The 15,551-nt window shown below is 23.0% G+C and overlaps 4 protein-coding genes across 8 annotated transcripts in view; 1 reads left to right on the top strand and 3 right to left on the bottom strand.

Moving 5' to 3' along the window:
• LOC126849519 (protein sprint) overlaps window positions 1-15,551 on the top strand; it is a 186,554-nt gene that overhangs the window by 25,947 nt on the left and 145,056 nt on the right. The window lies entirely within an intron of this gene.
• Window positions 156-3,328, bottom strand: LOC126851279 (pheromone-binding protein Gp-9-like). The gene is made up of 5 exons (XM_050595044.1): window positions 3,163-3,328; window positions 2,808-2,910; window positions 1,427-1,542; window positions 745-859; window positions 156-340 (listed from the first exon to the last, which is right to left on the bottom strand). Exons 1-5 carry the CDS (start codon window positions 3,313-3,315, stop codon window positions 270-272), a joined length of 558 nt encoding a protein of 185 aa, XP_050451001.1. The 5' UTR covers window positions 3,316-3,328; the 3' UTR covers window positions 156-269.
• On the bottom strand, window positions 4,778-7,535 carry LOC126851338 (uncharacterized). Its single transcript, XM_050595201.1, has 5 exons — window positions 7,379-7,535; window positions 6,876-6,978; window positions 5,643-5,773; window positions 5,299-5,407; window positions 4,778-5,109 (listed from the first exon to the last, which is right to left on the bottom strand). The coding sequence occupies exons 1-5, from the start codon at window positions 7,418-7,420 to the stop codon at window positions 5,012-5,014; spliced, it is 483 nt and encodes a 160-aa protein (XP_050451158.1). The 5' UTR covers window positions 7,421-7,535; the 3' UTR covers window positions 4,778-5,011.
• LOC126851415 (uncharacterized) lies at window positions 10,002-13,817 on the bottom strand. The gene is made up of 5 exons (XM_050595366.1): window positions 13,671-13,817; window positions 12,872-12,956; window positions 12,422-12,468; window positions 11,093-11,210; window positions 10,002-10,291 (listed from the first exon to the last, which is right to left on the bottom strand). Exons 1-5 carry the CDS (start codon window positions 13,701-13,703, stop codon window positions 10,200-10,202), a joined length of 375 nt encoding a protein of 124 aa, XP_050451323.1. The 5' UTR covers window positions 13,704-13,817; the 3' UTR covers window positions 10,002-10,199.

The raw sequence follows: 15,551 nt of genomic DNA, 5'->3' as shown, positions 1-15,551 counted from the left end.
CTTTATTAGAGTCGTTTGTAAATTATTTATAAATAAAATATATATTAGACATAAAATGAGAATTAAACTCTAAAAATTTGTACACTTAATAACGCTGCCTTTATTGTAGCAAGTAACAATGTTAGGATATTAAGAATTCAAAGTAAGATACAAAATATAATATAAATAAATTTTTATTAATATAAAGGGAACATCATGTTTATATAATTGAAGTGTCAAGCTATTCTAACATATCTGGGAATCTATTTATTACTAATAATCTCGTCATATTAGATGAAGTCTTTCCAAAGACATGTAAGAAGATCAAGGGACTTATCACACATGTCCGATTTTGTTTTAACTGAAACAATGACATAATTATTGTTTTTACATATTTTATATAGTTATATATGTTTAGTATCTCACATAAAGTTTGAAATATTCATCATTTGAGAATCAATTAAACTTTTTAAATAAAAAATTAAAAAATTGATAGATTGATTGTACAATTGAACAATTGTTGTACAAATAATAATAGAGAATACATAATTTATATATTTACATATATATATACATACATATATATATATATATATATATATATATATACATATATATATATATATATAAATCTATAGAATCAAATATTTATAGATGGTTTTTCTACTTGGTATAACTTGCCTTAATTGTACATGAGAAGTGATACGATTATTATCGAACACCTTGTATATAATATTGATGTATAATAAATATGTATATTCTTACCTTGTTCAATGCAACGATCTACAGTCGCGTATATTTTTGCTTGAGTGGCTTGATTCAATTGAGCATGTGCCGATTTGCCGTACAACTTGTCCTTTTGAATAACCGAATCGACGATCTGGAAATATTTGCAAAAGATAATAATTATAATATTTATAATTTTTGCACATTTTAGATGATATTTGAAATATCGAAAAAGTGTAAATAGGATAGTAATGTCAGTTCTAATCTAAAAATGGCCGAGATCGAGATGCAATATTTTTTTAATTGATAACCACATCGATAATGCTTAATCAAAAGCTGAATATTTAAATGTGAGAAAATTTAATGTTTATAAATGTGTTTAATAATAATATAATAATAATAATAATATAATTTTTTTTTAACAGTTATTTTTCCAAGTTTGATATCTTCTTAAGTAATCAGCTGTTTATATTCAGTGATAAACATTTTTAACATTTGTTTTTTGCGATCAAGGCAGCATTATTAACAAGAATATTGGTTAAAATAAATTTATAATTTTTATATATTAAATTAGCAAAATTTTTCATTAAAAATAGATTAAGAAAACGAAGAATATGTGATGCGATGAATGTATTAATAAAGTTTTGATGTAATTTTTATGGAAAAATGGGATTATTTTTATAAATAACAATTTAATGCATTGTACTACTTGTATACTTACTAAGCCTCGCTTTTCCAATATACATAATGTAAAGCAGCCATTTTTCGTCGCTTTTTCCGAATTTTCTGGATTCTTATAAGAGCCATCTTTTATTTCTGCATTTGTAATTAAATCAGCTAAAAAATAATTATTTGTTATTATTTATTACGTCACGAAAAATAATTATTTATTAAATATTTATTATTTTATAAATACATAAGGTATCTTACAATTAATGTTATCGCATCATTTGCTAATTCTTAAATAAATTCTTATTTGAAGATGATTTTTTCTTTGTCCAAAACTTATATATTTTATGATGATTTTCAGCTTGAAATATATTGTATACAATGAAATATATATACGGATAATGAATCACTATACTTTAAATTGTTTGTTTACAGAATTTAAAAAAAAGATTCAAAGGTTTTAGATCAGATAATAATCACCACACTAAATAAATAAATCTAATCCGCGCGCGTGCTACATAAAATTAATCTTATCAGAGATACAAGCGGTTTTCGGTTTTAATAATACAAATATTGTTCGTCTCTATTTATTCTATTCGGAACAATAAAATATCATTATGATGTGCAAATATTAATTATTTGCTATATTGAACAGACTTAATAAAAATATTATGGGAGAGAGAGAGAGAGAGAGAGAGAGAATTATTAATTTGCTGATCTTACAGTTTAAAAAGAACGAAATGATGTAAAATTTATATTGTTAATAATGTGCATATGTCAGCTTATTATTTGAACAAAACAAAATTTCAATTATATATTTTACGTATGCTAATTGAAACATCGTACACGATGTTTTTGCGAAAAAAATATTTAAATACGCACATATGTTACTTGACACACATATGTTATTTGAAAAATGTTGGTATATTACGTCATGTTACTTTTGCACAAGAAGACAAATCTGTTTCCATTGTTGACAAAGAGAGATTGTTTAGATTTAAGAAATTGTGGAGCTAATGGAAGAAACACTATTATAGAAAAATTTCAGCAATAGGTACATGCTAATGTTCCTTTTTTTATTTAGAGAAAATTGTCTTCACGAATAATTATTATAACTTTGATTTGCATAAAAACTGTTATTTCTTCACAGTTTTTTAATAAAACGATATAACATATAAACGAGCGACGGCTAAAACATTAATTATTCAATCGTAGTCTAGACAACATATGTCAAAGTCGAAGTTTTTGTGGAAGCATATATTAATGATATATTAAAATAAGTAATACTGCGCACACTCATAAACGCATATACTCGAGCTCGAGCTATCATTGCGCGCGCATGTGATATAATATATATGCTTGAGTATATATTTGAATATATGTTTCATACGCGAGGGTGCATGTGTAAATTTAAAAAGGTAAGAAGACTTTACCTTCTATCAGATTTGCCCTGTCATAACATTCTTGCAAATCCGTGGCAGATAGGTCTCCTCCATGTAAAGCTACATCCACAATAGTATCTGCATAGGCAACCATCTGAAATCAATATTGTTATGTAAACTAAAAAAACAAAGCGTGTGTAGCAAAAAGACTTAGATACGATAGCTTTGAAAGCTATGTTACAACATAAACTTGATATTAAATTGTAATTAGAAATATTATATATATATAATATATACATTTTTTTAATTGTAATAATATAAATATTTTATAATTGTAAAAATTGTATAATGTAATTTAATCATTACAATAATCATATTTAATAATAATTTAATTGTGTTTACTTACGGCGATCGTCATCAGACAGACGAATAGCGCGAAAAACTTCATGATCTTTATTTTACTGATAACACACTTTCGATGCCGCGTCGTGAACTGGCAGTGATGCGCCAACAAACCCTTATTTATATACTTCATACAAGTGCTAAATATGGCAATCATCGACCGCGAGAAACCGTTATAGGAAATTTGCCGTCAATATTATCTGTGTTATATGCACAGAAAAGATGTAGGAGGAAAAATCTTGTATTAGCAGTCCATGTGCGTTTAAAAAACATATGCTGATCGGGAATTCACGCTGCTTTGCGTCACGTATCCTTTTATATCTCACATATCAATCTAAAATATTATAACTTTACACAGAGACAGGGAAATTGATTTTTATATATACTATAATAACGATATACTAAAAATTTGAGATTTTTTACATCTTATCTGCAATTTACAGCTTTTGTTGTAAATATATTCAGAATTTTGAACAATTTTGATACATTATACACATAAGCAATTTTTTCTTGCAATTTTCTATCTTTTATTATTTTTAAATTATTCAATAATAAAATTGAATATCTTAATTTACTCAATGTTTGATGAGAATTTAATCGGCGTTTTCAAAATATTTTTGAAAAATTTTAAGTTTTCAAAAAGAATTAATATTTGAAATAAATATTTATCGTGAAGAGCTTGAATTTTTAAAATTTTTTAAAGATTTCTGAAACTTTTTTTTCACAAGAGATCTAAACTAGCAAATATTTTGCGTCGAAAAAGAATCGTGAAGCAATCGAGGAAAGTTGTTATTAGAACATAATCACTTCGGGGATTCCCCATGTTCTTAAATCTTGAATAAGCGACTTTATGCGATTTTATTTATCGCCGAGCGATGATTAGTTTTATGTTCTTAAGACATTATTTCTTGGTCCGAACGATAGTTACAAAAATATAATATTGTTTTACGATATATATTAAATTAAATTTTTAAAATTAAATGTTTTAAATGTTGTTCTGTAATCTTAAAATTAAATTAAAATAAAGTTTGTATGATACTAGTAATTACATTTATATAATAATTATATAATAATTTAATATATTTTTTATAATATCGCTTTTGCTGTTTTTAACGCATCACATTTATCTGACTCACGAATTAAAAACTTGAGAGTTAAAAATCAAAACATTAACATCACAGATATGCGATATATTTTATGTCATAAGATAAATAAATTGAATCGTTTATAATATACATATATACATTGATATTTATTAAGAACTGTCAAAATTTTATGTATTGAATACATTATATATATATATATATATATATATATATATATATATATATATTTTTATTTTTAATATATTAAATTTAAATAAATTAATATTTTTATTTTTTATTACGTTGTTTTTTTAAAATATATCTCTAACTCAAAAGCACATTTATATTTAGATATTATAATTTCATTTTCAATAAATCCCAGAATATGCAAAAATCTAACATGTAATATTTTTTTTATTTTTATTTATTTATTTTTTTTAAATTAAACTGCGTTTTAAAATAGGTTTTTCTAAATTCATTTTATTACGTGAATGTGTTACAGGTTATATAAATGAATTTTAAATGGCTATCAAATTTTTAATTAATTGGTTTTATTTAACATTAATAACATAATATAAGCAACAAGATTTATTGTGAGTTTAGAAGAATATTGTGAGTTTACAAAGAAGAAAAATATAGATCTTATTTTCCTTAAACCTCGATGAAATTTTTCTTTTTATGGTATCATCACTGCACTGTAGGAAGAATCGCTATTTTTCCGATTTAGATAACGTTATAAATCTATCGCGCAAATCTTTTTTTCATTTTTTATGTGTCACTCTCCACTAGGCTGCGACTTATGCAAACCAGAAATCCCATTGCCCTATATTCTTTGCCGATTTTAATCATTTTGTCATTTTCGTTCACTGAAAAAGAAGAAATTATGAGAAATATTACAATAAAAAAATTATACAGAAATCATATTATAAAATTGATGATGAAATATATTAATATTTGTTTCCTTATTACTTTTAATTTATTATATATATATATATATATATATATATATATATATTTCTTTTATTTATTTATTTCAACTCATATGTTTTACTTACGTGAATTCACACATTCTGTTACAACCTCCTTGCTTATTCTTTCTGAATTATTTTGGTCCTTGTCGAGCGCTTCTAATATGTTATCTAAAACTAGCTTCCCATCGTGCATCTAAAATTTATTGAAAAGAAATGTGACACAAAAAAAGATGAAATCTTACGTTTATTATCAACTAACGACATGTAAGAAAATAATTATTTGTAATTATTTTGTATTTAATTTTAAATAGAATTAATTTAATTATATTTGAGTTTATATGTATATGCATGTGTGTGCGCGCAGTCAATCTAGTTATAATTATTAAGAAAATTTTGTATAATAATTAAATTGCGTGTGGAATTGTTACCAAATCTTTCTTCTCCAACATGCATGCTGTAAAACTTCCGAATGGCATAAAAGATTCTTTAGTTTCTTCGTCAATTTCTTCATCATCTTTGATGATTTCCGCCCATTTTTGTTTTGCAATATGCATCTGCTCTATCATGGGAATATTTATAATTGAAGATATTTATAATTGCAGAAAATTAAGAATATCTTTTTATGGAAATGTGTGCAAAAAAGTTAAATTTTAATATATAAATTCAAGTAAATTTTTTATTTATATTGTTATATTTATATTATCTTCTTCTTCATTTCTTTTCATGCACGTATACGAGAGAGAGACACAGTTTATAAAAATTATACAGGGTGTCTCTAATTTAAACATCATAATGTTGGAAGTGTAGGGGATCACTAAGAAAAAAAAAAAATCTTTTGGAGATTTGCTTGTTTTTGAAGAAAATTGCAAATAAAGAAACAAAAAATTTTTACGAGAAAACTTAAAACAACACTAAAATTATTAAACTTATCGAAAAATTGATTATGAAATTATGAAATAAAAGTTGTAAAGCATGAAATTAAGAAAAGAGAGTGAATTAAAATATTGCTGGAATAAAATTACAGGATTCTAAATAAATATTGACAACGACAACGAGAAATTTTGCCTCTAATTTTATTTTAGGAGGATTTTAACTTTTTGTTCTTAATTCCATGCCTTACAATTATTATTTTGTAATATTTTTTGATAAACCTAATAGTCTTAGTGTTGTTTCAAGTTTTTAGTAAAAATTTTTTATATCTGTTTTTACGATTTTCTTCAAAACGAGCAAATCTCTAAAAGACTTAATTTTTCGGTTCCCTAAATTCTCGAAGTTTTGACGTTTAAATCTGATACTCTGTATAATAAAAGATATTAAAAATGCTAAAGTTATTTTTTATTTATAAATTTATTTATATATTTATAAATTTATAAATTTTAGATACTAAATTTTATCTATAAATTTTATCTATAAATTTATCTATAAATAAAGTTTTTATAAATTTATTTAAAAAATTATATTTTGAATTTTAAATTACAGATTGTAAATCTTTATGTTAGATGCTAAGTTATACATTATAAATTTGTTCTTTCTTTTAAAATCTTATATTTGAAATATTTATATGTATATGAAATATTCATATATATAAATATTTATGTATATATATATATATATATATATATATATATATATATATATATATATATGAATGTAATACTTACTCACAGTCATGTTAGCTTCATTCAAACATTCTTTTACTGTTTGTACATCGGTTTCGAAATGCATTGCTACTTGTTGTATGTCCTTTTCTTCATCTGCAATTACCTGAAATAATCATATTAGATATTCCTCTGTTATTTTTATACCATTACTGTTAGTGATCGTAATAATAGAATATTACCTAAAATTTATAGCGTAAAATAAAAGAGAACTATACTAATCGAAATGTATTATAATAAAAAATTTATGAGAAGTTCTTATTTATGTTATATACACATACATTTTTACTTACTTTATATATTTTAAAAGAAATTAAATTTTACTTAAGATTTATTCTTTAATATTTTTATGTATTTTAAATACTATTCGAGATAATTAAATTATATGAAGTGCTCAATTTAATTTGTTTTGCACAAAATAAGGAAAGAAAAGAATATGGAAAATAATTATTGCAATGTAGATATAATTTATTGCAGAAATGATAAATTATAAATTATTAACTTACATTAGCTGCGAGAGCTAAAACGAGAAGTGCGATTCTTTTCATCTTTTTGTGGTTTAGTGACTGGAGAACAAACAACTGCGATCGAGGGTTAATTCACCAACTGGATGAAAATGTACCTAGGCTCATATTTATATTGTCATTCCACAATGTTTCATGTGATGTTACATCATCGACTTGCGAAAGACAATATTTATATATATATGTATGTGTATGTATGTGCGCGGATTTGCGGAAGCGCGATTAGAATAATTGGTTGGTATATCAGATTTGCACAAATTTCGATGGCGCCGCGATATCGCACTGCCTCAATTATTTTGCGCGCGCTTGTATGCGAGTATGTTAGACCTAATTAGAGTGTGTGACATTAAAAAAAATCACGTCAAATGTTTTGCGAAATTAATATTTAATGTAATATAAGTTAATATATGTAAGCTATAAAAATGTACAGAAAATATAATTAATACTTTATTTGTAATATTTAAAAAAAATTAGAATTATAAAAATAAATAAACAAATTAGTTACAAGGCACTATGCTGTATAATACAATCAATTAAAATAAAGGGAATTAATTAAAGTCTGAATTAGATCCAAAAATGGCGCAAAAATATTTTACACATATTTACACATTAAATAAAATATTTTATATAATAATATTATAATTATATAAATATATATTATTAAGAGAATAAGAGAATATTAGGAACTGATATTACTTATACTTGTTGCTTATTAAGAATTTTTATATTCTGTGAATTTCAATATATTAAATAATTAAATTAATATTTAATATATATATATATATATATATATATATATTTATTTAATTATTTATTTATTATAAAATATAATGTATTATTTTTATCAATAATATATAGAATAAATCAATTTGAACTATAAAATTTTAATATAATTAATTTTAAGTATAAAAAAATATATTTTAAATAAAATATTAAGATTAAATTTACACTACATATTTTATAGTTTAACAAGCAATTGACAAGAATTGAATAAAAAAAATAGTAAAATTTGATGAGATAAACAACAAAAATGACAGCAGCAAATTACGATGATGATAAATGATAAAAATAATAACTGTAATTATAACAACTACATAAGATCACCGAAGGATGTGCAGTCTCGTTGGAGCGCGCAATAGGTACACAAAGTCGAGCATTATTTTTGCCTACTCGTGGCTATAGTTAAAAACAAATAGTTTCTGAGAAAATATTTCCGTCCTTGTATTGTCGGTTTCGAACTGACAGTTGAATAATAAAATATAACTGGAGTTACTGATGTGAAACATATATATATATGTGCACATATATATACGCAGATATAATATGTATATATGTATATGTCATATCCGCAAAAAGCAGTTTTATTTTCTTTTAGCGCAATAAATTGTATTTTAATGTAACATTATTTTATGTAACGTGATTTCAGCATAGTAAACAATTTTTGTTGGATAAAATAATTACAATTATTATGTTTGACAATTAACTTATTTTTTGGAATATTTTAATAAAATAATATTTAGTAATAATAATAGTAATAATAATATTTAATAGTAATAATACAATAGTAATAATGATAGTAATATTTAATAATAGTATTATAATATAGAATTTAAGAGAAGAATTGATTCTAAATAGAATTGATTTAAATAAAGATAATCTTTTTTATACATATATTTCAAAATTTTGGTTTGTTCTTTTGAATTCTTTAATGAAGAATATAAGTAGAAAATTTAGTAATTTTCACTTAAATTAAAAAATATTAAAAATTGCAATATTTTTGATAGAGTCGCAAAAGCAATTTATATTTCCAAAACGATATGCGCGTTAACATAACAATTTCCTTTAAAATCGACTATCGCATCTAGAGTGTCATTCTCTTCTTGTTTTAGTCCTTGCTCTGTGCGACGACAACTTTATGCGATGCTGTCTATACGACCTAACTTCTACCATTACAGATTGCCATTATATCCGGCGACGTGAGTTGCTTACGCGATCTCTCTTCGCTTTTACACATACACACAAACATAAACACGTTGCATATTGCATTATATACACATAGTTTGCAGAGATCGACCGTTAACACATAGCGCTTATCCCGCTTGTCGCGACGCTAAATAATTCATAAACGTGTTAAAACTACTTCGTTTATTCATATGCTTAGGTTGAGGTGTATGTAACACCTGCAGGACAATTCTTTAAAGATTTTAGAATTTTCAACCGGATGAAATAAGAAATAAGAGCGTAGTTAGAATCGAGGGATTTTTATTATTATAAACGATTAAAATATTATAAAGAATAAAAATTTATCTTTTACTATATATAAAAATATAAAAAATATTTAGAACGAGTATAACATAATCTTAATTATTATAAATATAAATTTTATTATATGTAATAATTTATAAAAAAATTTTATTATATGTAATAATTTATAAAAAAATTTAAATAATAATTTATTTATATTTATATTGATATTTATTTTATAATAATATATTTTTATACGAGTTTTTATATAACGAAAAAGATATATTATTTTTAAAATATATTAATTATATCATATTATTATAAAAGGCAGGTTTTTATATATGTAGTTCTAAAAAAAGGATTAAGTATAATATTTTATTGAAATATAGACATACAAGAAAGTCAATTACAATTTATAAGATAAGAAGACTTTACATGACGTCCTCGAAAATATGTAGTTATAAAGGATTACCAATATCTATCATGAATCGGAATTGCTGCATAATTATTACTTTATACAATATATATATAATATATAAGAGAAGAAATGTACTTTTTTTTATTGAGGCTTATCGATTAGATTTGATACAGGTATTCCGCACTCTATAAAATTCTTAAGCTTTTGATTGTCATTTCCTGGGCCTTGATTTGCTGCATTTGGAATAAAGCAAGTTCAAAATAATTAATTTTACGAAATAAATAACATATTATATATTTTATATATATATATATATATATATATATATATATATATAATGATATATAATTATATAATATATATTTTAAATATAATAGTATAGAAAAGAAAAAATTTTGTTTTAATTACAATTTCTAATTATAAAAAATAAAAGAGAAATGAAAAAACATAGTTTACAGCGTAAATTTTGGAGCGATTTATTGCCTATTTTTGTATTAATATAAGCGATATATGTATAAATAATAATATATTAAAAATTAAATAACATACGATATAAAGTAATAAAGTAATATGCATATATAATAATATTATAGTAATAAAATTGTTTTAATAATAATAAATATTTGAAACATAATGAATATTTGAACATAATTTGAAATAATATATGATATGATATGTAATATTATGTCAATTATACACAAAATATATATTACTAAATATATATTTCATTAATAAATATATATGTTATTTACACATATCTATATGCCATTAAGATGAAAGACATATATTAGATAAATTATTAGATATTATTATTAACAAAGAACATATTATGTTTATATTAGATAAAGATTTATTTAATAGAAAAATAATAAATATTAATATACATATAACATCCTTAATTTTTTATTAATAATAATATTTAATAGTTTATTTAATATCCGTCTCTCATATCTTAATAGCATGTGTATGTATAAATGACAGTAAATGACTGTTTAAAAATAAGCTAAAGAAATGCAATTAAGGATAAAAATTACCTTGATCGAAGCAAGTAGAAATGATCTCTTTTGCATGACGTAAGTTATTTTCATCAGAAGTGATCTTATCCAGGAATGCAAGAATTTTTTCTTTTTTTAATTTACCTTGTTCGTCAATCTGAAGAATCGAAAAAGTATTATTTATTTATTTATTATTATTAACAAATTTAAGAAATTTATAAGTTTATTTTAATCGTTCAAATGGAACATGATTTAATCAAAGCAATTAAAGTGTATTTTGATTTGAGAAAGAATTCATTTTTATAATTAATGTAAAAAGTATTTTTGTGTGATATATTTGTGAATTACGATTTAAAAATGTTAAAAATTTCATAAAAATTAGATGAAACATGCGGTAACGTTGTTTTCTATATCACGAAAGATTACATAAAAGATTACGTTTACATAAAAAAATTCTAAAATTGCTGGCATTGTCCTTTATCTACTTTTTGGCATCGTCTTAATCCTTTATTTACTTTTTGACAAACGCATTTTTGATAACTATGATTGTCGAACAATTTTAGCAAAGCAATTGCTTATAAGTACCATTATACGCATCATATACACAAATAATGATTTAAAATACGAATTTTTAAAAAATCTATAATAATATAATAAAGATATAATTGTTGCCAACTTTTGTAAGGAAGATTAATTTTTTTTTCTTTTTGAAAAATTAAATTAGCTGTATGTTGCATTTAATTTTAAGATTGTTCTTTTCATTAACAAATATTATTTTAATTTTTTGACTTTTTTATTATAAACTATAGCATGTTATTAGTTAATTGCTAATGGCATTTGAAATTAAAATACTTGCTAACTATCTCTATTACGCATAAAATTTTAAATTAAAACTAGATTTGATTAAAATTTAAACTAAATATAGTTTTTAATACCATAAATGTTTAACATACAATTAATATAATTTTTGAAAAAGAAGAAAAGATTAATTTTGCTTACAAAAGTTAAACATATATATTAATAGCGAAAATTATCAATTATCTCAAGAATTATTAGAATTCAAGAATTATTAGAATTCAAGAAACGTTATAATTCTTATTTCATAAATTTATTTCATAAATATATTAATAATCAATTTTATTTGTTGTGCAAAGAAATAAATCAATTGGTTTCTTTTTTGATATGAATAATTTTCATGATTATTGTTTCATGTTTGTTTGAACTTTATTTGTATTACGATTTATTTTTTTAAATTATAAAATAAGATGATATCAATATTTTTGTATATAAAATTATTTCTTGTATAAATTATTTATACCTTATTTCTATAATGATATGTATATATGTATAAATATATGTGTAACGTACCATTTCCGCCTTATATAAATAACAGTTTACTACTTCCGGTGTCCATTCTGAAATATATAAATTACAAATTTAATTATAATATAATTTTATATGTATTTGGCAATTAAATTGATATATCTAAAATTTGTTTAAAAATATTTAAATATACAATTTATTTGTTTATAGTATATTGTTTATAGTATATTATTATTAGTTGAAGAGAGAAAATTAATTTTTTTGTTTTTTGTTTGTTAATTCTTTTTTATTTTGAAAGGAAAATATTGAAGAGCTTGTTTTGAAAATGTCTATTGCGATTATAGTTTTAATTCGAAAACTGTGGAATACAAAAGTCCTCTTTTCAATTCTATTCAATAAATATGATATATTTTATATTATAATTATTATTATATTATATTCTATTATTATTATAATTTTTATCCAATATTTAATGATAACATTATCGATACTTACGTTGCTCATTCAATTCCTCAAGACAACTGTTGTAATGTTCATAGACTTTCTTCAATACTTCAGGGTCAGCGGCATAAGAAATTGTCTGAAAAATATAAAAATATTGTTTTTTTATATTTTTTATTAATTATATTTAATATATTGTTATTAGGATTATTCAACTTTTTGTGTGCATTTCAAATTTTTACACGACAACAAGTTATTTCAAATATTATTGCGCAAGTTAGTAATATTTGATGTATGTGCACATATGTCCCATATTATTTAAAAAAATATTTACTTTTAATTTACTTGTAAAAAAGAAATAATATCATTTATTGAGAATTCATTATCGATATTCACGCTACACATTCCTCAAGACAACTTATAGCTATGTACATATCTATATATATGTTTTCAACATTTTTCTCAATTATTTTGTTTATACATTTCTATAAAATCATGGTAATATAAGAGAAGAATCAAAATATGAGAATTTAAGAACATATTTGGCGGCAAATCAGTAGACCGTCAGACGATTTATTTATTATAATATAGAAGAGATATTTGTAAAAGTATATAAAAGTATTTAAAGTGTGAAGAGGCACTAAAATTATCGGGGTAAAATTTTTAAAGAAATTCTACTCTAGTTATAATAATGATCACAATTCGAGAGTACAGAAAGCGCAACCAAAGTTGAATTTACTTTGGATTCTCTTTAATGATTTATGTTAGAAAGAAAAAATAAATATCAAAATTATTTCTTTCATTCCATCATATATCGACTCGAAAATTAGTTTGTTTATTGTTTTCCACTTACCAGCAGACATGTCACGAGCACGAGAGTCTTCATTCTGCTCTTTTGGATTATAAGATGCACTGATTCTGATTTTTCCTTATACTTCAGTATTTTAACTGATACGCATCAACAATGGAACTGTATTTATATTCACAAGCCGGTGTGATGTAATGCATATTAGCATTAATTACATATATAGTATCTATTTATTATACATATACATACATACTTCTAACTATATCTACGTCTGCAAAGTGATTGATGATGTTAATGATATTAATTGCTCATATAGGCGCGATCATTGTTGCGTTACAGATGATATATTGAGTAGAACAATTAGATTTAATAGATTTCTTGACGTCATGCACTATTTAAATAATAATTGAGTGAAACAAAAAAAAAAAGAATTGGGATGTAGAAAATGAAAAATATTTGCTATTTATTTTTTTTATGCACTGAGGAAAAAAGTTGTTGATTTGACTAAGTGTGTACAACTGATTATTATTTCTTTAATTGAAATATTTAACTTAAATACTTAAATATTTCAATTAAAGAAATAATAATCAGTTGTATACTTTTAATCAAATTAAAAACTTTTTTTTCTCAATGCGTAAAAATATGAAATCAACACGCATTTTATAAATTTTACGTTTTACTTTAGATAAAATAGATATATCGAAAACAATTAATGAAGAATGAAAAATAAAAGATAAAAGACATATATATATATATATATATATATATATATATATATATATGAACAATTTATATATAGATCATGATCCGAGTTCTATGTTTCTCTAAAACTTTATATTGAGGAGGAGTGTCAGCATCTTTTCTTCCATTTTCTGCTATTTTGAATTAATCACAATTTTCCAAAGAAATTATATATTATCTGAAATATGTTTTTTTTAAACCAAATTTGTACAAATTGAAATTATGTAATAAATTGTATTATTCAGATAGCAATGTTGATAAGTAGGTAAGAGAGACACTTTATTATCTCTCTATATCTCTTAGATAGCACGTTGATTTTCAAGAGAACTTCTGTATATTTAGTTATTTTTGATGAGTCCTCATTTGATTGTTTGACTGAATTAATTAACTCAGTTCTGAAGTAAAATTCCGCTCTATATATTTTAAAGATTTAGAAAGATTACTCTGTTTCTCATGTACAGATATTATCAGCTTAAAGCGCGTTATAATTTCTTACTTATTTAAATTAATTTCTGATTTTTGGCACCTAATGCAAGTAAAAACAAAGATTTGAGAGAGAAATTTTTAATAATCTAATTATTTTCAATATTTCAATAAATTTTTTAATATTGATATTAGAAATGTTAATGAAGTGAGAAAAAATCATACATTAGGAAACTATAAACAATGTGAGATTTTTATTAAATATTTTCAAAATATTATTTTTAGAACTTATATCGATCGCCACACTGTTCAAAAAATGAATAATCTATCTGCTTACTTGATTTTTGCGTTATTTCTTTGCTCTTCGACATTTTTTTGTGATCTTGTAGCGGAGATTTCCAGCGGAGGAAAAAGGAAGATTCGAGCAAGAGATTACATTCACACATTTTACACAATAGATTTAAGATTTCTCTATTCTTAGGAAATCCATAGGTAATAAATCATGCAGAATGGTTCGTTATTTTTATCTTTTTTAATCATTAAATGATTATGTAATGATGAATCACACTCTAAAGGTGTTACAGGCCAATATTTTTGAACGAGATACGAAATTCTTATTTTTCAGCGATTTGTGTATTGTTTGAATCGAAGCGGGCATTCGACGATATAATGCCCAGTTCGATACAAACAGTCATTGAAAAATAAGGATTTTTGAATTTGTTCAGTTTTAGAAATATTAGCTTGTAATATCTTTAATGATTC

The sequence above is a fragment of the Cataglyphis hispanica genome, chromosome 1 (assembly GCF_021464435.1).
Source record: "Cataglyphis hispanica isolate Lineage 1 chromosome 1, ULB_Chis1_1.0, whole genome shotgun sequence".
Classification (NCBI taxonomy): domain Eukaryota; kingdom Metazoa; phylum Arthropoda; class Insecta; order Hymenoptera; family Formicidae; genus Cataglyphis; species Cataglyphis hispanica.
The sequence above is the reverse complement of the archived record's forward strand: the minus strand, read 5'-3'. Positions and strand labels throughout refer to the sequence as shown.